This window comes from Myotis myotis, unplaced genomic scaffold (assembly GCF_014108235.1).
Source record: "Myotis myotis isolate mMyoMyo1 unplaced genomic scaffold, mMyoMyo1.p scaffold_m19_p_3, whole genome shotgun sequence".
Classification (NCBI taxonomy): Eukaryota; Metazoa; Chordata; class Mammalia; order Chiroptera; family Vespertilionidae; genus Myotis; species Myotis myotis.
In genome coordinates, this window is record NW_023416335.1 from 124361474 (window position 1) to 124386685 (window position 25212).

The following is a 25212-nucleotide window of genomic DNA, read 5'->3' on the forward strand; positions in this document are numbered from 1 at the left end:
CTCTTCTGTAAAAATATTCAGGACACATACAAAAATCAACCACATAAGTGGAACAACAAATCAATGTTTCTCTCCCTTCCTCTCTCTAAAAATCAATAAAAAAGTTTAAAAAGTATTTTTCAAGATAACATATACTTTAAAAAGTCTTACCACAAGGTGTCATTGTAACCTATAAAAAGAATTTCCATGTAAACATGTGCAACACCAATTTTTACATTTTCTTGTGTTTTTAAGTCCTTTTTTTTTGTTTTAGATTTGTTGTATTTTGCAATTATCTTAAGATATATTATGTATCTCTTGCATTAAAAGAAAAAATAAAGTAGCTCATTTCTTGAGGTCTCATATTTTTGTAAAAACATGCTTTCCACCCACAAATTTCTTGAGTGTGTGCTATAGAAATGATTGTTTGAAGGAAAGAATGAGGAGTAAAAGCAGGTGGACATCTAAGGAACAAAATACTTATTTTATGTCTTTGTTCTTGACAGAACCAGCTTTAGTGTTTACCCCTTTGCTGATAAAATTCCTGTGGGAGAAAGGTAGATATTTAGAGTGTTTTACATTAATACTATTTGTATTTACCAAGATGCTTTTGCAAAGGTCCTGTGCTTGAGCCTTTATTCATATGGAGGGTTAGTGCTTGAAGTAATTGCAATCTTTAAAAAAGCCTTTCTTCTATTTTAACTGGATTCTATTTTCCTTTTTAAAAACGGTCCTGGTTTCCCGGTTGGTCTTTTAACTAGTGACAACATTATAATGGTTTCTATCTTTTTTTTTTTTTTTTTTTGAGGGATAAGGGTATCAGTATTAAACTAATAACTCCTGTTACTTCAGCCTCCAAATTCATTTTAAGACTGTTCCGTGTTGACTACCTGCTGCCACTATTTTAATTCAGGCCTTCATCATTACTTTCCTGGGCTTTTAATCTCTTTATCTCTACTTTTTTTAAAATTTAAATTCTTTATTGTTTATTGTTTAAAGTATTACATGAGTCTCCTTTTCCCCCCATTGACCTCTCCCCTGCCCCTCCCACCCCCCAGCACATGCCCTCACCCCCCCTACTGATTTGTATGCATATAGGTCCTTTTGTTGATCTCTTGCCCCCTCACCCCCCGCCTTCCCTGATAGGTTAGAGGACAGTCTGTTTGATGCTTCTATGACTCTGGTTCTATTTTTGTTCATCAGTTTATGTTGTTCATTATATTCCACAAATGAGTGAGATCATGTGATATTTATCTTTCTCTGACTGGCTTATTTCGCTTAGCATAATGCTCTCCAGTTCTATCCATGCTGTTGCAAATGATAAGAATTCCTCCTTTTTTACAGCAGTGTAGTATTCCATTGTATAGATGTAGCACTCTACTTTTGATCTTCTTTTCTCTTTCTCTCTCACCCACTCCCCTTTCACTTCCCCAATCTATTTTCCTCACCTTGGATAACCTAGTTATTTTTCTGAGGTACAAATTCACCCTCACGCTTAAAACCTTTCATTGGTTCTCCTGAACCCCAGGATACACTCCAGTGTTCTGCACATTGCCTTTAAGACCCTTCCCTACCTCTATAGGCTGATCTGCTAACTCCACTCCAACCCCTACCTGCAGTGTTCTTTTCCTTCCATGCCTTTGTACTTGATGTTTCTTCCCTGCGTCCCTTTCGTTGGATTACCTTCTTTGTGAAGTCTTCCCTGACAGCTTCTCTAGCAGAAATATTCCTCTCTTGTGTCCATATTACTTATAAACATATTACAATGCTTTTTAGTTTTAAAACTTTCTGAATTCATTTATCATTTTTAATAAGTAGTATATCCACATAGTAAAAATATTTTGAAGTATGAAAAATATTTCATGAATAGTACTTTTATTCTTGTTCAGTCAGCAATTGTTGGTTCACATGTATGTTTTACTGACCACTATGAACTGCTTGAGTTCCTGTACCCGAGAATATGTCCTTAATACTCTGATTATGGGCAGACACTTCCTTGCTCTGAAGTCTGCTTGATGTGGTGGTCTATGTATTTCGGAATCTGCTTCAAAGCCCTCCTAGTATAATTGGACCATTCAGTAAATATGGTATAGTAGCCCCTCAATAAATACTTAATGATGTGTGTGTGTGTGTGTATACATATATATATATATAGATATAGATATATATATATATATAGATATAGATATCTATATATAGATATCTATATATAGATATCTATATATAGATATAGATATAGATATCTATATCTATATCTATATATATATATATATGTGTGTGTGTGTGTGTGTATGTGTGTGTGTGTGTGTGTGTATATATATATAGTTAGTTAGTTAGTTTTAAAATTAACCCTGAGAATGAATTGTATTTCTCTTCCTCTTCTGGCTCTGAAAATTTTATACTTTCTTTCTGGCATATTATTAAAGATGAAAAAAAGAATGCTATGTTAACTCCAGTAAAAATATCAAGTGAGCCCTGCCTGTGTGGCTCAGAGGTTAGTGTTGACCCAAGGACTGAAGTGTCTCAGTTTTGATTCGACTCAAGGGCACATCCCTGAGTTGTAGGTTCTATCACGGGCCCTAGGGCCTATTCGGTACGCAACCAATCTATGGTGTCTCTTTTATGTGTGTGCCTCTCCCTCCCACTTTGTCTAGAAATCAATGGGAAAAATATTCTCTAGTGAGGATTAACCAAAAAAAAAAAAAAATCAGGTGAACTTTTATCAAATTTTTAAAGTTTAACTTTTCAGACGAAGACACAAATCTCATGGTAATAAATATAAACCAGGATTTATTTAAAACACAGTCAACCTTCATTTTGTGTTAGGATCCATGTGGTAGCTTTTTCTATTTCAGGAGAAATATGGGACTGTGAGCAAAGAATACGCTACAATTTTCACAGAGATATTAAATATTCATAAATCTTTTGGAAAGTCCCCGTGTTATATGTAATAGAGCCTACACTAAGAAACATTACAGTGAACTTGAGGTATGGTTTGAGCAAGAGTTGTCTTTGTTGTTCAGATCAACTTTTCAGAGACTTTTATAATTTATTTTGAGGTTGACTGGTTACTATAGTCTACTTTTCAGAATTCTTTTGTGTGAATAGCTGTGTGGAGGCAGACAGTGCAATTATGAGAATAGAATAACATTTTAATTCAGAGTGCTTAGTGTTTGATTGCTAACCATTTTAATACATATCTCTTTTCCTTCCTCTTTCCTTGCCCTCCTCTTTCTTTCTAAATCACAATTATGAGGCCTGGCACCTTACCAGGGCTTTGAAGGGTTGGCTCCTAGCTGCACTTCAGGTTTGGCGGGTTGTCAAGTTGTGACATTTTTTTTGTATACACGACATCCTGAATGGCCATGCAAAGGCTGTTTGGGTGAGTAGTAGAGGATTCTCTCTGGATTTTAAAGAAATTCATTTTTAATGTTTTGTTTATAAGTGAAAAAGCCTGATGTAGGTTCTCTTTAGACTTTTAATGTTGTTTTTATTTATTTAATTTATTTTTCAGTTTTTTTATTTCAAGAAAAACAATTTTAAGTATAATGTTACATGCAATAAACCTTAATATTTCAAGAAAAACTATCTCAAATATAATACTATTACATGCAATAAACATTAATACCTAAAAAACCGATTTTAAATATGATAATGTTACATGCAATAAACACCAATTATTCAAGAAAAATGATCTTACATATAATAATATTATATGCAATAAACATTAATATTTCAAGAATGGAAGGATTTTAAGTATAATAGTTTTGTACTAACAGTATAATATCACAAAAGTTGTAGGAAATAATAAAAATCTGCAAATAACAGGATTACTTCTATTATATTCTAGTATTTTTTCCGCCCTCTGGCTCTATTTTTGCTTATCCATTTATGCTGTTCATTATATTCCACAAATGAGTGAGATTATGTGGTATTTATCTTTCTCTGACTGACTTATTTCGCTTAGCATGATGCTCGCCAGGTCCATCCATACTGTTGCAAGTGGTAAGAGTTCTTTCTTTTTTACTGCAGTGTAGTATTCCATTGTGTAGATGTACCACAGTTTTCTAATCCACTCATCAGCTGATGGGCACTTAGGCTTGTTTCCAAATCTTAGCTATTGTAAATTGTGCTGCTATGAACAGAGGGGTGCATATATCCTTTCTGATGATTTCTTGGGATATATTCCTAGAAGTGGGATTATTGGGTCCAATGGGAGTTCCATTTTTAATTTTTTGAGTAAACTCTATATTTTTGTGAATGAACCATGTGAGCTTGAGAAGAATGTATATTCTGCTGCATTGGGTGAAATCCTATATAATAAAAGCATAATATGCTAAGTGTCTGGCCAGCCGTTCAATCAATCAAAGCGTAATATGCTAATGATATGCTAAGGCAGCTCAACTGCTCGCTATGACATGCACTGATCACCAAGGAGCAGACTCTCCAACCAGTAGGTTAGCTTGCTGCTGGGGTCCGACCAATCAGGACTGAGCAAGATGGGCCAGACACCCTCTGGAGCCTTCCTGTGGTCCCTCCCCAGCTGGCTAACCTCCCGCATCCCTCCCCTTCCCTGAATGTGCATCAGTGGGATCCCTCAGTCTGGCCTGCACCCTTTCGCAATCTGGGACCCCTTGGGATGTTGGAGAGCTGGTTTTGGCCCAATCCCACAGGCCAGACTGAGGGACCCCACTGGTGCACGAATTTGTGCACCAGGCCTCTAGTGTTCCATAAATGTCTACCAAATTCATCCGATCCAGTGTGTCCTTTAAAGTCTCTGTTTCCTTGTTAAGTTTTTTTCTGGAAGATCTGTCCAGGGAAGTCAGAGGGGAGTTAAAGTCCCTTAATATGACTGTATTGTTGTCAATCTCTCTGTTAAAGTCCTCTAGAAGTTTTTTTTATACATTTAGGTGCATCTATATTGGTTGCATGAATGTTTACCAGGGTTATATCCTCTTGTTGGATCGATCCCTTTAGTATTATGTAGTGACCTTTGTTGTCTCTTGTGAAGACCTTCATTTTAAAGTCTATTTTGTCAGATATGAATATTGCTACTCCAGCTTTTTTTTCTTTTCCACTTGAGTGGAAAATTTTTTTCCATCCCTTCACTGTCATCCTGTGTGTGTCTTTTGTTTTGCGGTGGGTCTCTTGTAGACAGCATATAGTTGGGTCATGTTTTTGTATCCATTCAGCTACCCTACGACTTTTGATTGGAGCATTTAATCCATTTACATTTAGAGTTATTATTGAGAGGTACTTATTTATAGCCATTTTAATTCTGTATGGTTAGGTTTCTCTCTCTGTTTCTTCTTCTCAGCAATCCCTTACAATCCCTTTAGCATTTCTTGTAATGCTGGCTTGGTGGCTATGAACTCCTTTAGCCATTTTTTTTTTTTTTTTTGTCTGGGAAGCTCTTTATTTGACTGTCTACTTTGAATGATAGCCTTGCTGGATATAGTAATCTTGGTCCCAGAGCCTTGCATTCCATCACCTTGAGTACTTCATGCCATTCCCTTCTGGCCTGTAGAGATTCTGATAAGAAAGCAGGTGTCAGCCTTATGAGAACTGCTTTGTAGGAAACAGTTTTCTTTTCTCTTGTTACCTTTAAGATTTTCTCTTTGTCTTTAATTTTTGGCATTTTAATTATGATGTGTCTGGGCACAGGTCTGTTTGGGTTCTTCTTGTTTGGGGTTCTCTGTGCCTCTTGAACTTGTGTGACTTTTTCCTTTACCAGGTTAGGGAAGTTTTCTATCATTATTTCTTTAAACACCTTCTCTATTCCTTTCTCCCTTTTTGCCTCTTCTGGCACACCTGCTATTCTAATATTTTTATGTTTCACATTGTCCCACAATTCCCTTAAGCTATCCTCCTGTTTTGTTTTTTTTTTTATTTCTTAAAGTATTACAAAGAGTATTACACGTGTCTCCTTTTTTCTCCCCCTTGACATTCCCCCAACTGCTCCCCCTGCTGTCCTGATTGCCCCCAACTGCACCCCCCCTGCTGGCCTGATCTCCCCCAACAGCACCCCCCACTCGCCTGCTCTCCCCAAACTGCCCTCCCCTCCTGGCCTGATTGCCACATTTTTTTCCGTTTCTTTTTAACTTTTTACATTTTTAAAATTTAAATTCTTTATTGTTTAAAAGTATTACATAAGGCTCCTTTTTCCCTCATTGACCACTCTTCAGCCACCCCCACCCTGTCTGTGTCCATTGGTTATGCTCATATGCATGCATACAAATCCTTTGGTTGATCTCTTACCCTTCACCACCTGCCTTCCTTCATAGGTTGGACAGTCTGTTTGATGCTTCTATGACTCTGGTTCTATTTTTGTTCATCAGTTTATGTTGCTCATTATATTCCACAAATGAGTGAGATAATGTAATATTTATCTTTCTCTGATTGGCTTATTTCGCTTAGTATAATGCTCTCCAGTTCCATCCACGCTGTTGCAAATGGTAAGAATTCCTTCTTTTTTACTGCAGCATAGTATTCCATTGTGTAGATGTACAACAGTTTTCTAATCCACTCATCTGCTGATAGGTTCTTAGCTGTTTCCAAATCTTAGCTATTCTAAATTGTGCTGCTGTGAAGATAGGGGTGCATACATCCTTTCTGATTGGTGTTTCTCTTTTCTTGAGATATATTCCTAGAAGTGGGATTACTGGGTCAAATGGAAGTTCCTTTTTTAATTTTTTGAGGAAATGCCAACATGTTTTCCACAGCGGCTGCACCAGTCTGCATTCCCACCAGAAGTGCACGAGTGTTCCTTTTTCTCCACATCCTCTCCAGCACTTGTCATTTGTTGATTTGTTGATGATAGCCATTCTGACAGGTGTGAGTTGGTACCTCATTGTTGTTTTGATTTTCATCTCTCAGATGATTAGTGACTTTGAGCGTGTTTTTCTGTGTCTCTTGGCCTTCTGTATGTCTTCTTTTGAACAGTTTCTATTTAGGTCCTTTGCCCATTTTTTGATTGGATTGTTTATCTTCTTTTTGTTAAGTTGTATGAGTCCCCTATAAATGTTGGAGATTAAACCCTTATTGGTGATAACATTGGCAAATATGTTCTCCCATGCAATGGCTTTCTTGTTGTTTGGTTGATGGTTTCCTTTGCTGTGCAGGAGGTTTTTATTTTGATGTAGTCCCATTTGTTTATTTTCTCCTTAATCTCTCTTGCCCTAGGAGCTGGATCGGTAAAGATATTGCTATAACAAATGTCTGCTATTTTGCTGCCTATAGCTTCTTCTAGACTTTTTATGGTTTCCTGTCTTATGTTTGAGTCCTTTATCCATTTTGAGCTTATTTTTGTGTATGGTGTAAATTGGTGGTCTAGTTTCATGTTTTTGCATGTATCTGACCAGTTTTCCTAGCACCATTTATTGAAGAGACTGTCTTGACTTCTTTGTATGCTCTTGCCTCCTTTGTCAAATATTAATTGAGCATAATGGCTTGGGTTGAACTCTGGGCTCTGTGTTCTGTTCCATTGTTCTATATGTCTGTTCTGGTGCCAGTACCAGGCAGTTTTGAGAACAGTGGCTTTGTAGTATAGCTTGATATCTGGTATTGTGATCCCTTCAACTTTGTTCTTCTTTTCCAAGATTGCTGCAGCTATTTGGGGTCTTTTTTTATTCCAGATGAATTTTTGGAGAGTTTGTTCTAGGTCTTTTAAGTATGCCATTGGTATTTTAATATGTATTGCATTGAATCTGTAGATTGCTTTGGGTAGTATGGACATTTTAATGATGTTGATTCTACCAATCCATGAACACGGTATATTCTTCTATTTGTTTATGTCTTCCTCTATCTCTTTTATCAGTGTCCTGTAATTTTCTGAGTATAGGTCCTTTACCTCCTTGGTTAAATTTATTCCTAGGTATCTTAATATTTTTGTTGCAATGGTGAATGGGATTGTCTTTTTAGTTTCTCTTTCTGAGAGTTCATTGTTAGTGTATAAAAAAGCCATAGATTTCTGGGTGTTAATTTTGTATCCTGCTACATTGCTGAATTCATTTATTAGTTCTAGTAGTTTTTTGCTGGAGTCTTTAGAGTTTTCTATATACAATATTATGTCATCTGCAAATAATGACAGTTTTACTTCTTTTCCAATTTGGATGCCTTTTATTTCTTCTTCTTGTCTGATTACTATGGCTAGCACTTCCAGTACAATGTCAAACAGGAGTGGTGAAAATGGGCATCCTTGTCTTGTTCCTGTTCTTAGGGAAAATGATTTTAGTTTTTGCCCATTGAGTTGGCTGTAGGTTTGTCATACAAGGCTTTTGTTATGTTGAGGTATGATCCCTCTATTCCCAATTTGCTGAGAATTCTTATCAGGAAAGGGTGTTGGATTTTGTCAAATGCCTTTTCTGCATTGATTGATATGATTATGTGATTTTTATCCCTTAGTTTGTTTATGTGATGTATTGTCGTAAGTGTTTCCCTCCACATCCTGCGTGGTTCAGGGTTCGGGTCTGGAAGAGGAGCCGCACAACAAATGAAAAAGAAAAGACACAAGATAATTTGGGTATATTGGGGGACCAGGCCAGCGAGTCCAACTCAAGAGGAAGGACTTCCACTGTGCTCAGGCCTCACCAAGCTTTTTATAGTGAGAGGTAAACAAGGTAGTGGTTACCAAAGTTACACTTTTCTTGTGAGTTTCACTTGTTTTTGTTCTTGTGAGTTTCACTTGTTTGCACCATGCTTATACTTCCTGCACTTCCTCAGCCCATTAGATTCCCAGATAAGATCTAGGGAGTATTATAAAGTCAAGCCTAATTATGCTAAGAGGACTGTGCCCTTTAAGCTAGGACTTGTTTGTGACTTTGCCAGCAGGTCAGTCCGAGGCTTAACCCTATATCAGTTTCCCACAATGTATCACATTTATTGATTTGCAGATATTGTACCAGCCTTGCATCCCTGGAATAAATCCCACTTGGTCATGGCGTATGATCTTTCTAATGTAATGCTGGATCCAATTTCCTAGAATTTTAGCATCTATGTTCATCAGGGATATTGCTAATTCTCTAATTCTCTTACTTTGTGGTGTCTTTATCTGGTTTTGGGATTGGGGTAATGCTGGCTTCATAGAAAGAGCTTGGAAGTGTACCTTCCTCTTGAATTTTTTGAAATAGTCTGGAAGGATGGATTTTAGTTCTTGGAATGTTTGGTAAAACTCTCCTGTGAAGCCATATGGCCTAGGTTTTTGTTTGCTGGAAGCTTTTTGATGACTGCTTCAGTTTCCTCCTTAGTTATCGGCCTGCTGAGATTTTTTGATTCTTCTTAATTGAGTTTTGGAAGTTTGTATTTTTCTAGGAATATGTCCATTTCCTCTAGGTTGTTTAGTTTGTTGGAGTAGAGTTGTTCATAGTTTTTTTTTTGTTGTTTTTTTTTTTTTACAATCTTTTGTGTTTTTGTGGGGTCTGTTGTGATTTCACCTCTTTCATTTCTGATTTTATTTGCTTCTTGGTGAGCCTAGCTAGAGGTTCATCAATCTTGTTTATCCTTTTAAAGAACCAGCTCTTGGTTTCATTGATCTTTTGTATTGTTTTTTTTGTTCTCTATGTCATTTATTTTTACTCTGATCTCTATTGTCTTCTTCCTTCTGCTCACTCTGGGCTTTTCTTATTGCTCTCTAATTCTTTAAGTTGTAGAGTTAGATAATTTATTACCAGTTTTTCTTTTTTCTTTCTTCTTCTGTTTTTTTTTTTTTTTTTTTTTTTTTTTTTTTTTTTTTTTTTTTTAGGTAGGACTGTAATGCCATGAACTTCACTCTCAGGAATGCTTTCACTGTGTCCCATACATTTTGGATTGTGGTGTTTTCATTGTCATTTGTATCCAGGATGTTTTAAACTTCTTCTTTAATATCTTTGGTAACACAGTCATTGTTTAATAGCATGCTATTCATCCTCCAAGTGTTTGAATTATTTTGATTGTTTTTATTGTAGTTGATTTCTAATATTATGCCATTGTGGTCTGAGGAGATGCCTGATATGATTTCAATCTTCTTGAATTTGGAGAGACTTTGCCTGTGACCCAATATATGGTCTATCTTTGAAAATGTTGCATGTTCATTTGAAAAGAATGTATATACTGTACCTTTGGAGTGAAATGTTCTAAAGGTGTCAGTTAAGTCCATCTGATTTAGTTAGTCATTTAGGATTGTTGTTTGTTTGTTGATTTTTTGCCTAGAGTATTTATCCAGTGATGTCAGTGGGATATTAAAGTCCACTACTGAGAGAACCAAGATGGCAGTATAAGGTATAAACCTGAATGTGCTGCCCTTCCCAACCACATTAATATTAAAACTAAAAGACAAAACATGTATCACCCAGAACCACGGGAATGCTGGCCAAGTGGAAGTTCTATAACTAGAAGGAAAGAAAAAAATGCATTGAGACTGGGTAGGAAGTGCAGAGGTACCAAGAGCAGAGGTACAGAGATGCATGCGAGGTGGGCTGCACCTGGGTGCACGTTATTTTTTCAATCGGAAGGGGATACAAGCTCTCGAATGCACTGTACTTGTTTATGGCGAGACTCTGGGGACCCAGACTTCTACGGGGAGAAACTGGACTTTCTTGCTGCGAGTCGGAAAGTGAGGGTGGCTTTCTCGCAGAACTGCTTGCAGGGATCATTGTTACTGTGGGGGCGCGGGACGCGGGGACGCAGAGACTCAGAGACGTGAGGACTCGCGAGGAGTCGCGGAGATGGCTGACGACAGCCATTGCTCCTTGCTCCGCCCTGGTGATTCTCTGAGACCTCACCCCACTCAATTTACATCCCCACCCAAGCAGGGCAAAGGAACCGCCTGCCCTTTTGCAAATTAACCTAACAAACTGCAGCTGGGTCAGAGAGCTCCAAAACTTCCATACCCCAAACAAAGAGGAGAACTCTGCTGATATCGCTGTAGCTCCTGCTGGGTGGACTCACACAGTGGTTGACTTGGAGATCCAGGAGCCAGGTTACCCAGTGGTCAGATACCAGATTTCAACTCCTCACATCCATAAGGGACACACTCAAGAGGCAGACTCAGTGAGCACCAAAGCCCCACTGAAGCAAGTCCTACCCCATACGGGTGTCTCCAGCACAGCAGTTCTTCCACTATAGACACAGTGGGTCCTTGCAGTCAGTCAAAATGCGGAGACAAAGAAACATGTCACAAATGAAAGAAATGGAGGAAAGCAAATTACTGGACATAGAGTTCAAAACCACAGGTATAAGGTTTCTCAAGGATCTTCTACAAAACTCTGAGGAACTTATTGAGACTTTCAAAGATCTTAATGAGAATGCCAAAAAAAAAAAAAAAAATGGAAAAGGACCAGTCAGAAATTAAAAATACACGGAAATTAAGAATAATATACAGAGGTCCAACAGCAGAGTAGAGGATCCCATGAATCAAGTCAAAGATTTGAAATAAGCAAAAAACACCCATCCTGAAAAGCAAAAAGAAAAAAGAATCCAAAAATATGAAGATAGTGTAAGGAGCCTCTGGGACAACTTTAAACATACCAACATCCGAATTATGGGGGTGCCAGAAGAAGAGAGAGAGCAAGATATTGAAAACCTATTTGAAGAAATAATGACAGAAAACTTCCCCTACCTGGTAAAAGAAATTCACTTACAAGTCCAGGAAGCAAAGAGAACCCCATACAGAAGGAGTCCAAAGAGGACCACACCAAGACACATCATAATTAAAATGCCAAGGGCTAAAGACAAAAAGAGAATCTTAAAAGCAGCAAGAGAAAAACAGTTAGTTACCTACAAGGGAGTACCCATACGACTCTCACCTGATTTCTCAACAGAAACCATGCAGGCCAGAAGGGAGTGGCAAGAAATCTTCAAAGTGATGAATAGCAAGAACCTACAACCAAGATTACTCTACCCAGCAAAGCTATACTGTAGAATTGATGGTCAGATAAAGAGCTTCACAGATAAGAAAAAGCTAAAGGAGTTCACCACCACTAAACCAGGATTATATGAAATGCTGAAGGATATTCTTTAAGAAGAGGAAGAAGCATGAAAAGGTAAAGATAAAAATTATGAACAGCAAAGTGACAACAAATAGATATCCATCAACAAGTGTATCTAAAAATTAAGTCAATAAACTGGTGAATATAATAGAATCGGGCATAGAAAGGGAGTGGACTGACAATTCTCGGAGGGAAAGGGGTGTGGGGGGTGCTGGAAGAGATTGGACAAAAATCTTACACCTATGGATGAGGACAGTGGTGGGGGTAAGGGCAGGGGGTGGGGTGGGAACCAGGTGGAGGGGAGCTATGAGGGGGGAAAAAGAGGAACAACTGTAGTAATCTGAACAATAATAATTTGTTTTAAAAAATAAAAAATAAAGTCCGCTACTATGATCGTATTGCTGCCGATCTCTGCCTTGATATCTTCCAGACGTTTTTTTTATTTATTTGGGTGCTCTTGTATTGGGTGCATATATGTTTACCAGAATTATATTATGTTGTTTAGATCCCTTTAGTATTAAGAAGTGGCCTTTCTTTTCTCTTGTTATGGCCTTCACTCTATTTTGTCATATATCACTACTGTAGGCCCGGTGCACAAAAATTTGTGTACTCTGAGGGGGGGGTTGTCCCTCAGCCTGGCCTGTGTCCTCTCGCAGGCTGGGACCCCTCGGGGGTGACCACTTGCTGGCTTAGGCCTGCTCCCCGGGGGATTGGGCCTAAGATGGCAATCAGACATCCCTCTGGCAGCCCGGCAGCCCTTGGGGGATGTCCACTTGCCAGCGGGGAGCAGGTCTAAACTGCAGGTGGACATCCTTACCACTGCTGAGGAGGCAGGAAAGGCTCCCACCACCACTGCTGTACTGGCAGCCGTCAGCCTGGCTTGTGGCTGAGCAGAGCTCCCCATGTGAGAGCGCCCTGACCATCAGAGGGCAGCTTCTTGCATTGAGCATCTGCCCCCTGGTGGTCAGTGTGTATCATAGTGACCAGTCATTCCCAGTCTTTCTGCTGTTAGGGTCAGTTTGCATGTTACCCTTTTACTATATAGGATAGAGGCCTGGTGTACGGGTGGGGTCCGGCTGGTTTGCCCTGAAGGGTGTCCCGGATCAGGGTGGGGGTCCTGTTTGGGTGTCTGGCCAGCCTGGGTGAGGGGCTGATGGCTGTTTTCAGCTGATCACACCCCCTTTAGGGTGGGGGTCCCCACTGGGGTGCCTGGCTAGCCTGGGTGAGGGGATGAGGGCCGTTTTCAGGCTGGCGTGTGACGGAACCTCCCAATCTCTCCTTTTTTTCTTTTATTTTTTTATTCTGGGATTTATTTACCTTCTATAGCTGACATTGGAGCTGAGAGCTCCAGCTCTGAGGCCTCCGCTGGTGAAAGCAGGTAGCTGAGGTTTGTTTAGCTTCTATAATTGCAACATTGTTGCTTAAAGTGCAGCTCAGAGCCCCGCCGCGCAGGCGGGAAACCTTGGCTTCCTTCATCACTGGAGCAAGGAAGCCTCCTGTTCGCTTCAGCTGTGTGGCTGCTGGCTGCCATTTTGGTTGGCAGTTAATTTGCATATCCCCCTGATTAGCCAATGGGAAGCGTGTCGGAGGTACGGTTAATTAGCCTATTTGTCTTTTATTAGATAGGATTGTTACCACAGCTTTTTTTTCGTTTCCATTTGCCTGAAAGATATTTTTCCATTTCTCCACTTTCAGTCTGTGTGAGTGTCTTGTTCTGTGGTGGGTCTCTTATAGACAGCATATATATGGGTCATGTTTTCTTATCCATTCAGCCACTACATGCCTTTTGATTGGAGCATTAGGGCCATGACGTTTAAGGTTATTATTGATAGCTACTTGTTTTTAGCCATTTTTATTTTTTGTGCCTGTGTTTCTTTTTCCTTTTTACAGTAGTCCCCTTAGCATTTCTTGCATTGCTGGCTTGGTGGTGATAAACACCCTTAGCCTTTTTTTTTGTCTGTGAAGTTCCTGATTTTCCCTTCAATTTTGAAAAAACCCCACTGTGGGAGGTGCTGTTAGGATATCCTATCTAATAAAAGAGAAACATGGTAATTAGCCGTACCTCCGCTACCCTTCCCATTGGCTAATCAGGGAGATATGCAAATTAACTGCCAGCCAAGATGGCGGCCGGTAGCCAGGCAGCTTGAAGCGAACATGAGGCTTGTTTGCTTCAGTGACGGAGGACTCCAATGTTCCCTGCCTGCCTTGCTGTCCTCTGAGCTTGCAGTTTGAAACATTGTTACAAATATAGAAGCTAAACAAAACCCCGGAAACCTGCTTTCAGTGAGCCAGGCTTCAGCCAGCAGGACCGCAACATTGTTTCAATTATAGAACAAACACAGATCCCTGCTTTCAGCCAGCTGGGATCTCAAAGCTGGAGTGAGCAGGACCGCAACAGTGTTACAATTATAGAACCCAAACAAACCAGATACCTGCTTTCACCAGCCGAGGCCTAAGAGCTAGAGCCAAGCCTCAGAGCTAAAGGTGGCCCAGAATAAAAAGGAAAAGAAAAAAAGGAGCGGTTGGGAGCTTCAGTCACCCACCAGCCTGAAAAAAGTCCTCAGCCCCTCAGCCAGACTGGCCAGGCACCCCAGTGGGGACCCCCACTCTGAAGGGTGTTTGACCAGCTGCAAACAGCCATCAGCCCCTCACCCAGGCTGGCCAGGCACCCAAGTGGAACCCCCACCCTGATCCAGGACACCCTTCAGGGCAAACCAGCCGGCCCCCACCCGTGCACCAGGCCTCTATCCTATATAGTAAAAGGGTAATATGCCTCCCAGCACCGGGATCAGCGGAGCCGCAAGGCCTCCTGGCACCGGGATCAGTGTGACAGGGGGCAGTGCCCAAACCCCCTGATCGCCCTGCAGCTCTGTGTGTGACAGGGGGCGGGGCCACAACCTCCCTATCCGCCCTGCTCTGTTCATGACAGGGGAAGGTGCCCCAACCCCCTGATCAGCCCTTCTCTGTTCCTGATAGGAGGGAGCTCCCCAACCCCCTGATCGCCCTGCGGCTCTGTGTGTGACAGGGTGCGGCGCCCCAACCCCCTGATCAGCCCTGCTCTGTGTGTGACAGGGTGCGGCGCCCCCAACCCCCCCCCCCCCCATGGGCTCTGCTTTGTGTGTTACGTGGTAGAGCCATAACCTCCCCATTGGCCCTGCCCTGAGTGTGAGAGTGGCGGCACCCCAACCCCCTGATTGGCCCTGCTCTGTGGGTGTTAGAGGGCGGCGCCCCAACCGCCCCCCACGGGCCCTGCTCTGTGTGTGACGGGGTAGAGCCATAACCTCCCCATCTGCCCTGCCCTGAGTGTGACAGGGTGCGGCGTCCCAACCCCCTGATCCGCCCTGCTCTTTGTGTGTCAGGGGGCGGTGCCCCAACTACCCTATCAGCCCTACTCTGTGAGTGACGGGGGGAGCTCCTCAGCCCCCTGATCGGCCCTGCTCTGTGCGTGACGGGGTGGCGCCGCAACCTCCCCATCGACCCTGCCTTGAGTGTGACTGGGGGCGGTGCCCTAACCCCCCAATCGGCCCTACCGTGAGCGTGAGTGAGCGTGGCATCGCAACCTCCCGATCCGCCCTGCTCTGTGCATGACAGGGGGCGGCGCCCCAACTCCCCAATCAGCCCTGCTCTGAGCCCGACCAGGGGCTGCACTTAGGGATTGGGACTGCCCTCTGCCACCCGGGAGCAGGCCTAAGCCAGCAGGTCGTTATCTCCTGAGGGGTCCCAGACTGCGACAAGGCACAGGCCAGGCTGAGGGACCTCTCCTCCCCCTCGAGTGCACAAATTTTTGTGCACCGGGCCTCTAGTATTTATATAAATAACTAGAAGCCGGGTGCACGAATTCGTGCACATTGAAAGGATATTAATTAGAATAAATATTTTGAGGTGGGGAGGGACCACTGGAAATTGGCTCCAGGATATGTCCAGCCCATCTCGCCCAGTTCCAGTTGGCCAGACCCCAGCAGCAAACTAACCTAATGATTGGAGCATCTGCCCCCTGGTGGTCAGTTCGTATCATAGGACTGGTCGAACAGTCAAATGAATGGTCGGACACTTAGCATATTAGGTTTGTGAAAGATTAATAAATTTTAAAGGGACCGAATTATTTTGATTAAAATATTTATTTTAATTATTTATAGGAAGAATACACTGTCATTATTTTTTACTTTCCCATAAAACAGACATTTAGTTGTTTCATAATCCTGAGTCAGTGCTTTTGGGGATTACTGAGGTGATTTATATTCCTTTTCTTAGCACTGTGCGTAACTTGTAGGTGGTGATCACTGTTTATGTGTTGACTGATTCTGCATCTGAATCTGCAGCTCACCTTGTGTCAAAAGACTCTTTGCAGCATTAAACACACTAACAGTAATGTACTGAAGGCCATCTTTTTGAAGACTGTGATTCTCCCCAGCTACTTAACAAGTTTCAAGTGGTGTTTCCCCTGATTTTAGGTTAGGGTATGGATTTTGCTTCAGGATCCACCCTTGAAGTTTAAGACAGTAACTTTAGGAAACATCTGACTCCAGAAGTATACCTAAATTGGAAAGGTCAGTACTTCTAGTTATGTTAATACTTGAAGCTGTGACCTTAATGGTCACAGAAACTTGGGTGGATGTGAAGAAAATTTGTTAAGATATTATTCAAGTTTATTTTTGAACAGTTGAAAATCTGAAAGTCAGGTTTATTATAGAAATGATAAGAAGAAGAATGTGATAAAAAATATAACACTGAATGAGTTCACTGATTATTAATTAAGTTTATTTCTCTGTGTAGGTATAATTTGGCCTCCCAAGATTCTGTCTTTGCAAGAAGGAAGTGTAAAATAATCTTGAAAAAAAAAAACACGAAGACAATAAGGAAGCCAGTACTTATTTTTACATGGTTGTCAGCTTACCTACCAATATGAACACTCTTCCCACCATTTGTCCTCCTGGTGGAGACAGTGGGCTGACAGATTCTGACCGTGCATTACAAAATATGTTAATTGAAGAAAGAGTACGATGTGAACAACATAAAAGTAATTATCAGACTCTGAAAACTGAACACAACAGGTAAAATACTTCAATTTGGAGATGAGGGCCTTGCATTGAAAAAAAAATATTTTTTGAATGTTTGCTCTGGAACATACAGTATAATTTTAGCTTTTTACAGTATATGCACTTAAAACTTCAATACAGTAAAATTTTTGCTTTAAAATTTCTTTATGCAAAACTAAGTATGGTATCAAGTTGTGTTATGAATTTGTAAAAGTCTTGTTTTGAAAGTAGCTAAGACATATATAATTAAATGTATCTGTGTGGCTAAATTGTTTTTTCCCCCTCAAAGTAAAATTGCTTTCAGAAACTACTGCATTAATAATTAAATGAAACTCTATAAAGAAAACGATATTTGTAGTATTGTTTTTTTAAATCCTCACCTGAGGATAATTTTTTCTCCTGATTTTTTTTTTAGAGAGAATGGAGGGGAGGGAGGATGGGGGGTAGAGAGAGAGGGAGAAACATCGATGTGAGGGATACACATTAACTGGTTGCCCCCCATTCACACTCTGACCAGGGCTAGGCATGGAGCCTGCAACCCAGGTACGTGCCCTTGACTGGGAATTGAACCTGTGACACTTTTCTGTAGGCTGATACTGTAACCATGGAGCAACCCAGCCAGGGAGATACTACAGTTTTAATAGGATATACGATATTGGTCTTCTGTAGTTTTGATTGATTTGACATAAAAAGTAATGCAGTTAGAGAACAACCAAGATGGTGGCATAGGTAAACACCGGAAATTGCTGCCTCGCACAGCCACCTCAAAAATACAACTAAAAGACAAAGCGGACATCATCCAGAACCACAGGAAGGCTGGGTGAGTGGAAATTTTACAACTAGAAGGTTAGAGAAAAGCACACTGAGACTCAGAGGAGGTGCGGAAGTAAAGTGCAGAGGTACGGAGGTGCACGTGGAAAGTGCTGGCAACTGAGGACATGGTTGTCTTTTTCAATCAGGAGGGAGTCACAAGCTCCCGACTGCTCTGGACTCCAGTTCCTGACGAGTCTCTGGGGACCCAGACTCATACCGGGAGAAACTGGACTGTCTGGCATTGGTCAGAACTCAAGGGCAGCTATCTCTCAGAGGTGCTTGCAGCCATTACCGGGTCACTGAGACACGGGGCCTTTTAGGGCAGGACTGAGGAGCAGCCATAGCTACTTGCTCTGCCCTGTTGATCCCCTGAGAACCCGCCCCACCCAAGCTGTGCGCAGAGGCTTTGGCATATGAATGCCCTGGCCCTTTGCAATCTGAAAATTGCCTAACAATCTCCAACTGGGTCAGAGAAACCCAGAACTTACAAAAGAAGGCCCAAGGCCCCACAGCAGCTTGCATTGCTTCACAGCTGGACCTCATCTGGGCACCTCCAAACCCCAAACAAAGAAGAGGAATCTGCAGATCTCTCCATAGCTCCTGCTGGGTAGCCTCAGGCAGAGGCTAAATTAGCACCTCCTTAGAAATCCACGAGCCAGTGTACCCAGTGGTCAGTGTGGGACCATCCAGATTGCAACTCCTCAGATCCATACGGGACACACTCAGGGGGCAGACTCAGTGAGCACCAAAGCCCCACTGAAGCAAGTCTTGCCCCAGAAGGGTATCTCCAGCTCAGAAGTTCTCCCACTGCAGACACAGCTGATTCTCACAGCCAATTGGCCTGGAGATTAATTCCTCCCAGTGATACCTACAACTATCAAGACTTAACTACAACAAGACTGTGCACAAAGCCCACAAAGGGGTGCACCAAGAGTGTTCACCTCAGGTAATTGGGGAGGCTGAGCCACTGGGCCCTATAGGACACCTAGCACAGAAAGCCACTCTATCAACACAGGGAAGCATAAAAAATGTGGAGACATAGAAACAGGTCACAAATGACAGAAATGGAGGAAAGCAAACTACAGGATATAGAATTTAAAACCACACTTATAAGGTTTTTCAAGAATTTTCTAGAAACTGTTGATAAATTTAGTGAGACCCTCAAGAAATCTAGTGAGACCCTCAACAGATATGAAAAAGGACCAACTAGAAATTAAGCATATACTGACTGAAATAAAGAATATTATACAGAGTTCCAACAGCAGAGTAGAGCAGTGATGGTGAACCTTTTGAGCTCGGCGTGTCAGCATTTTGAAAAACCCTAGCTTAACTCTGGTGCCATGCCACATATAAAAATGTTTTGATATTTGCAACCATAGTAAAACAAAGATTTATATATATATTTTTTTTATTATTAGTTAAGGAAAGATTTATATTTTTGATATTTATTTTATATATTTAAATGCCATTTAACAAAGAAAAATTAAAAAAAATGAGTTCGCGTGTCATCTCTGACACGCGTGTCATAGGTTCACCATCAGTGGACTAGAGGATCACAAGAATCAAGTCAAAGATTTGAAATACGAAGAAACAAAAAACACCTAACCGGAAAAACAAAAAGAAAAAAGAATCCAAAAATATGAAGATAGTGTAAGGAGCCTCTGGGACAACTTCAAGCGAACCAACATCGAATTATAGGGGTGCCAGAAGAAGAGAGAGAGCAAGATATTGAAAACCTATTTGAAGAAATAATGACAGAAACCTTCCCCTACATGGTGAAAGAAATTGACTTACAAGTCCAGGAAGCTCAGAGAACCCCAAACAAAAGGAATCCAAAGAGGACCACACCAAGACACATCATAATTAAAATGCCAAGAGCAAAAGACACAGAGAGAATCTTAAAGGCAGCAAGAGAAAGAAAGACAGTCAGTTACCTACAAGGGAGTACCCATATGACTGTCACCTGATTTCTCAACAGAAACTATGCAGGCCAGAAGGGAGTGTCAAGAAATGTTCAAAGTGATGAATAGCAAGAACCTACAACCAAGATTACTTTATGCAGCAAAGTTATCATTCAGCAAAGTTATCATTCAGAATTGAAGGTCAGATAAAGAGCTTCACAGACAAGAAAAAGCTAAAGGAGTTCATCACCACCAAACCAGTATTATATGAAATGCTGGAAGATATCCTTTAAGAAGAGGAAGAAGATGAAAAAGGTAAAGATACAAATGATGAACAACAAATACACATCTCTCAACAAGTGAATCTAAAAACCAAGTGAATAAATAATCTGATGAACAGAATAAACTGGTGAATGTAATAGAATCAGGGGCATAGAAAGGGAATGGACTGACTTCTCGAGGGGTAAAGGTGTGTGGGGGTGCGGGAAGACACTGAACAAAAATCGTACACCTATGGATGAGGAAAGTGGGGGGAGGGTAAGGGCACAGGGTGGGGTGGGAACCGGGTGGAGGGGAGCTATGCGGGAAAAAAGGGGAACAACTGTAGTAATCTGAACAATAAAGATTTAATAATAAAAAAAGTAATGCAGTTAGAAAACAAAGGATACACTTAAAATTGAATTTTTTTTTTTTAAATCAGGTTGCAAGATGAGTACACAAAGTCACAAAATGAACTCAAACGCCTGTTAAATGAAAAGCAAACTAACCAGGAAAAATTCCAGCTACTGTTTGAAGAACTAAGAGGGGAATTATTAGAGAAAACTAAAGACTTAGAAGAAATAAAGCTACAGGTAACAAAATGTATTTGAGTTAATACAAAAATTGTCAGATGTTTTGTGGAAGTAGTTTGGTGGTATAAATTAATTTTCTTTCTTATAGTCTAAATTTTTGCTACCATGTAGGGTTTAGCCATGAAACTCTTATTTATATAAATTTGTATTCTCTTACCTATTCTGATTTAAATAATATTTCACTATCAAAATAATTTAGGAAAAGACCAGTTTGAATTGATAAAAATCCAGAATTAAATTTCTTTTAAAGAAAGGTTTTAGTAATTCTTCTTTTTTTAAAAAAAAAATGGTTTTATTGCTCTGGCCTGTGTGGTTCAGTTGGTTGGGTTGGCTGCCTCCTGCAAACCTCCTACTTGGGATCAAGCCCACAACACAGGCATGTGCCCTGATCGGTAATCAAACAAGCCGAAGCTACTAATTTTTTAAAAACATTGATTTCAGAGATGTAGGGAGAGGGAGAAGGAGAGAAAGATAGAAACATCAAAGATGAGAGGGAATAATTGATTGGCTGCCTCCTGCACCCCCCTCCCCACTGGGGATCGAGCCTGAAACCTGGGCATGTGCCCTGGCTGGGAATTGAACTGTGACCTCCTGGTTCATAGGTTGACACTCAACCACTGAGCCACCATACCTGGGCGACTACTGATTTTCTTTTAAGTATTGTAACTGAAACTAAGCTAGTTACAATAGTGTTTTTGTTTAAAGTTTTTTAAAAGATCCTGTAAAAACAATATGTACACATTAAGCTTGGGATGAAACCTTCAATGTGCTTACTGGTTCATTCCTGGGCATATTTAGGATGTTTAAACAAAAATAAAAATAAAAACCTCAGAGGAAAATGTAATTTAAGCCATTAGAATTGGTGGCTTGCCTTGTGTTGCAAAAAAATCAGAGGCCTATCTGAATGGAATCTGTGAGCATGGAATTCAAGATACTGAAAGTATTCTTCAGGCATTGCAAGTGTAAATTACTCTGTTTCTTAAGAGTAACACCTGTTCATGCTTCTTTTTACCAAGCACATGCAAACAGTAAACTTCAGAAGCCTGGAGTAGCTATATTAATACTAGATAAAATAGATTTCAAGACAGAGATTATCACTAAAGGTAAAAAGAACATTTTAATAACAAAAAGGGTCAGTTTGCCAGGAAGATGATGACCTTCAACAAATAGCTTTGTTCCTATGCCTTAGTTTTCTCATGTGTTAAAGAGGATAAAAGTTGTTACCTAACAGGGATTGTTGTGAGGATTAGTGAGATTACTTATGTCTCATTACTACACAGTAGGTACACATACTGTGGTCATTTTATTCTGTTTGAATACAGATTTCATGAGGGCAGGAACCTTTTCATGGTGTTTCCAGTGCTCAAGGCAGTGCCTAGAAAATACTTGTTTAATGAATCACCTACATAAACAATAAATGAATGTTTCAGAATTGTTCTGTTCATATGTAATGTTGAACTTCTTGTTTTATATGTACCTGGAGTCTCAGCTTTTTAGAGTTGATAATTACCTAGTTCCTTTCATATCTGGTATGAGTTGTCCTCCCAAAAGATATCTTGAAGTTCTAACTCCCATTACCTCAGAATGTGACCTTATTTTGGAAATAGGGTCTTTACAGACAGTTAAGATGAGGCCACACTGAAGTATGGTGTCCTTATACGAAGAGGAGAACAGACACAGACAGATAGATACATGGGCGGGGGAGACAGGAACACGGGAAGAATGTCCTGTGATGACAGAAGCAGAGATTGAAGTGCTATAGCTGCCAAGGATCGCCAGCACACCACCAGACGCTTGGACAGGGCAAGGAGGGATTCACCCTACAGTTTTCAGAGGGAACGTGGCCTGCTGACACCTTTGGACTTCTAGCCTCCAGACTGTGAAACAGTACATTTCTGTTGTTCAAACCAATTTATTTGTTCTATGTTGTTATCTCAGCCCTAGGAAACTAATATACTGTCCAGAGCACAATTGGAACACCTGTGACATACAGCTCTTCATTCTCTGCTCCAGTGCTTTCAGTGCTAGAGAACCAAGTGAACTTTTAGAGCAGTGGTTCTCAACCTTCCTAATGCCGCGACCCTTTAATACAGTTCCTCATGTTGTGGTGACCCCCAACCATAAAATTATTTTCGTTGCTACTTCATAACTGTAATTTTGCTACTGTTATGAATCGTAATGTAAATATCTGATATGCAGGATGTATTTTCATTGTTACAAATTGAACATAATTAAAGCATAGTGATTACTCACAAAAACAGTATGTAATTATATATGTGTTTTCCGGTGGTCTTAGGTGACCCCTGTGAAAGGGTCATTCGACCCCCAAAGGGGTCGCAACCCACAGGTTGAGAACCGCTGTTTTAAAGGAACCCAGCTCCATTTATCAGTTGGAGTATGTTAAGCATTTTCTCTCTCATATTGCAATGAAATCACCCTCCCTATAGTCTCCCCGATGGTTCTTATATTGTTCCTTGGATCTACACAAAATAACTTTGGACATTTCTCCACGTGATAACTTCCCAAATGTTTGCTGAAAAATATAATTTATCTAGTAAAGTTTCTATTTTTTAAGATATACATACCTGGCTTTTATGTGACATTTGTCTGGCAAAAATAAGCTAAAGAAACATTATGCATTATCTATACTTATATTGAAGCAATTTAGCTCTTTGCTTTAATGGATGTTTGTAATTTGTACAAATTCTGAGTTGAGTAAAGTTCACTAAACTCGAGTAAGATCCGCAAGAAATATTTCGAAGGTTTATGAAAGATGATTATTTTAAAAATACACATGTATTATCTTGTCTACCTGCAAAGTGCCTTTTCTGAGTTGCTTTAATATCTCTTTGGCTTTTAAAGAAAAACGATAGAAAAATATTCATTTAAAGAATATTTCTGGGTTACATGTAGTTGTAGTGAATGAGAGTAATAATAGTTCTTCGCTCATAGGATGACTGTAAAGATGAAACGAGAAACTCATAGAAAATGTTAGTATAGTGCTTTGATGTAGAAATGGTTAGATCATTTAGCTATTATATTGTTATTATGTATCATGTTAGCAAAAGTTTTTTAAAAAAGATGGGAGTAATTTGGTATATGGCAGATAAAATTGTTGAAAAATTACATATGGCATAATAGAGACTAGATAAAAACGGTTTTCAAGACACTGGACATTATAAAGTGACAAAGACCCCTGAAAGACAAAAATCAAAGAAGGTGAATTTTGCAAATGCTTCCAAGTCATGGCACAGAAGGAATACCCAGGCAAAGTCTGATAGACTCCCTGAGGAGATGGAATTGATTTTAATTGATTAAAATTCTTGATTTTAATATTTGTTTTTTCATATTCAGAGAGTAGTGTGGCTAGTGACAAGATGGTAGCAGAGAGGAGGGTGGCACAGAAAGAAAGTTAATAAAGATCTTCAGAAGAACCCTCTCAGCTCATTCAGTAGAAGAATGATCAGCACATGCATGTAAGGGAAACATCTAAGGCCTGGAAAAGAGCCACCTGAAAGGATTAGAGGCATGACTGTATGGAGTTCATACAGAGCTATGCATATTTCCTTTCCCCAAAGCCAGGCTAAAGAACTTCATTTCACAGAGAAATTAGTGCAGTACTCAGAAGGGTCTCAGCAGTAGGAAGTAATTAGCACTACATCAAACATTAATTTGCTCACACTTAATTCTTAAGAGCAAGACCCAGAAAGATGAGACTGTTTCCAAGTAATTGTCTACCAGAACAAAGCTTAAGAATATCAGAATACAAATTTATCTAGCACGAAGCAAAGTAAAATTTACAGTGTCTAGCATCAAACAGAAATTTGCCAGGCATGGAATAAACAGGAGAATACTACCCACAATAAATAGGAAAAGAAAGTCAATGAGTCAGAACCAAACCTGATGTGGTACAAATATTAGAATTAACAAAAATATTAAAATAGTTATTATAATTGAATTCCTTATGTTCAAAAGTGAGATTAAAGATTGACCATATTAAGTAGAGATAAGGAAGATATGAAAAGACTAAAAGATGAAAAGACCAAATAATAAAATACAAATTATGATTATTGAGATGAAAAATATGCTGTATGGACTTAATGGCAGATTAGACAATGCAGAAGAAAAGATCAGTAAACTTGAAGACATGACAATAAAAACTACCCAAAATGAAACAAGAAGACAAAAGAGATTAAAAATAAACATAACATCAACGAGCTATGGAATAAATTTAAGTGACCTAATATTAGAATGTTTTATATATGGGGTGGGGCAAAAGTAGGTTTACAGTTGTGAGTACACAAAACACCGGGTTTATTATTGTATTATTATTTATTTTTTGTATTGTTTTCCATACAACTAGAAACCTATTTTTGCTTCACTCTGTATAGTAGGCATTTATTCAGTAAAATGTTTGGAAATTTGGATATTGATGAATAAATGAATGAATTAAGCTGAACATTATTCTTAGTGTTTTCTTTTAAATTTTCTCTTTATTGATTAACGTATTACATATGTGTCCTTATTCCCTATTCTTAGTTTTTTTGGAAATTAATATAAAAGCAAACTGGGTGGTTTTTTTTAACAACCAATATTTATTCATTCAAGAAATAATAATTGAGTGGTTTCTATGTGGTAGGCAGTGGTGCAGGGTGTTGGGAATACCATG

The 25212-nt window shown here is 39.9% G+C and overlaps 1 protein-coding gene across 5 annotated transcripts in view; it reads left to right on the forward strand.

Annotated features, from left to right (window-relative positions):
- CEP83 (centrosomal protein 83) overlaps positions 1–25212 on the forward strand; it is a 127691-nt gene that overhangs the window by 24820 nt on the left and 77659 nt on the right. For 3 of the 5 annotated variants that reach the window (XM_036301583.1, XM_036301581.1, XM_036301586.1), the window contains exons 2-3: positions 16716–16993; positions 20393–20543. In XM_036301583.1, the coding sequence (XP_036157476.1) occupies positions 16821–16993; positions 20393–20543 (324 nt within the window). In that variant the 5' untranslated portion in view covers positions 16716–16820. Of the gene's footprint in view, positions 1–16393; positions 16490–16715; positions 16994–20392; positions 20544–25212 lie in introns of those variants that run through there. The other 2 variants (XM_036301582.1, XM_036301584.1) reach the window with 2 other exon arrangements.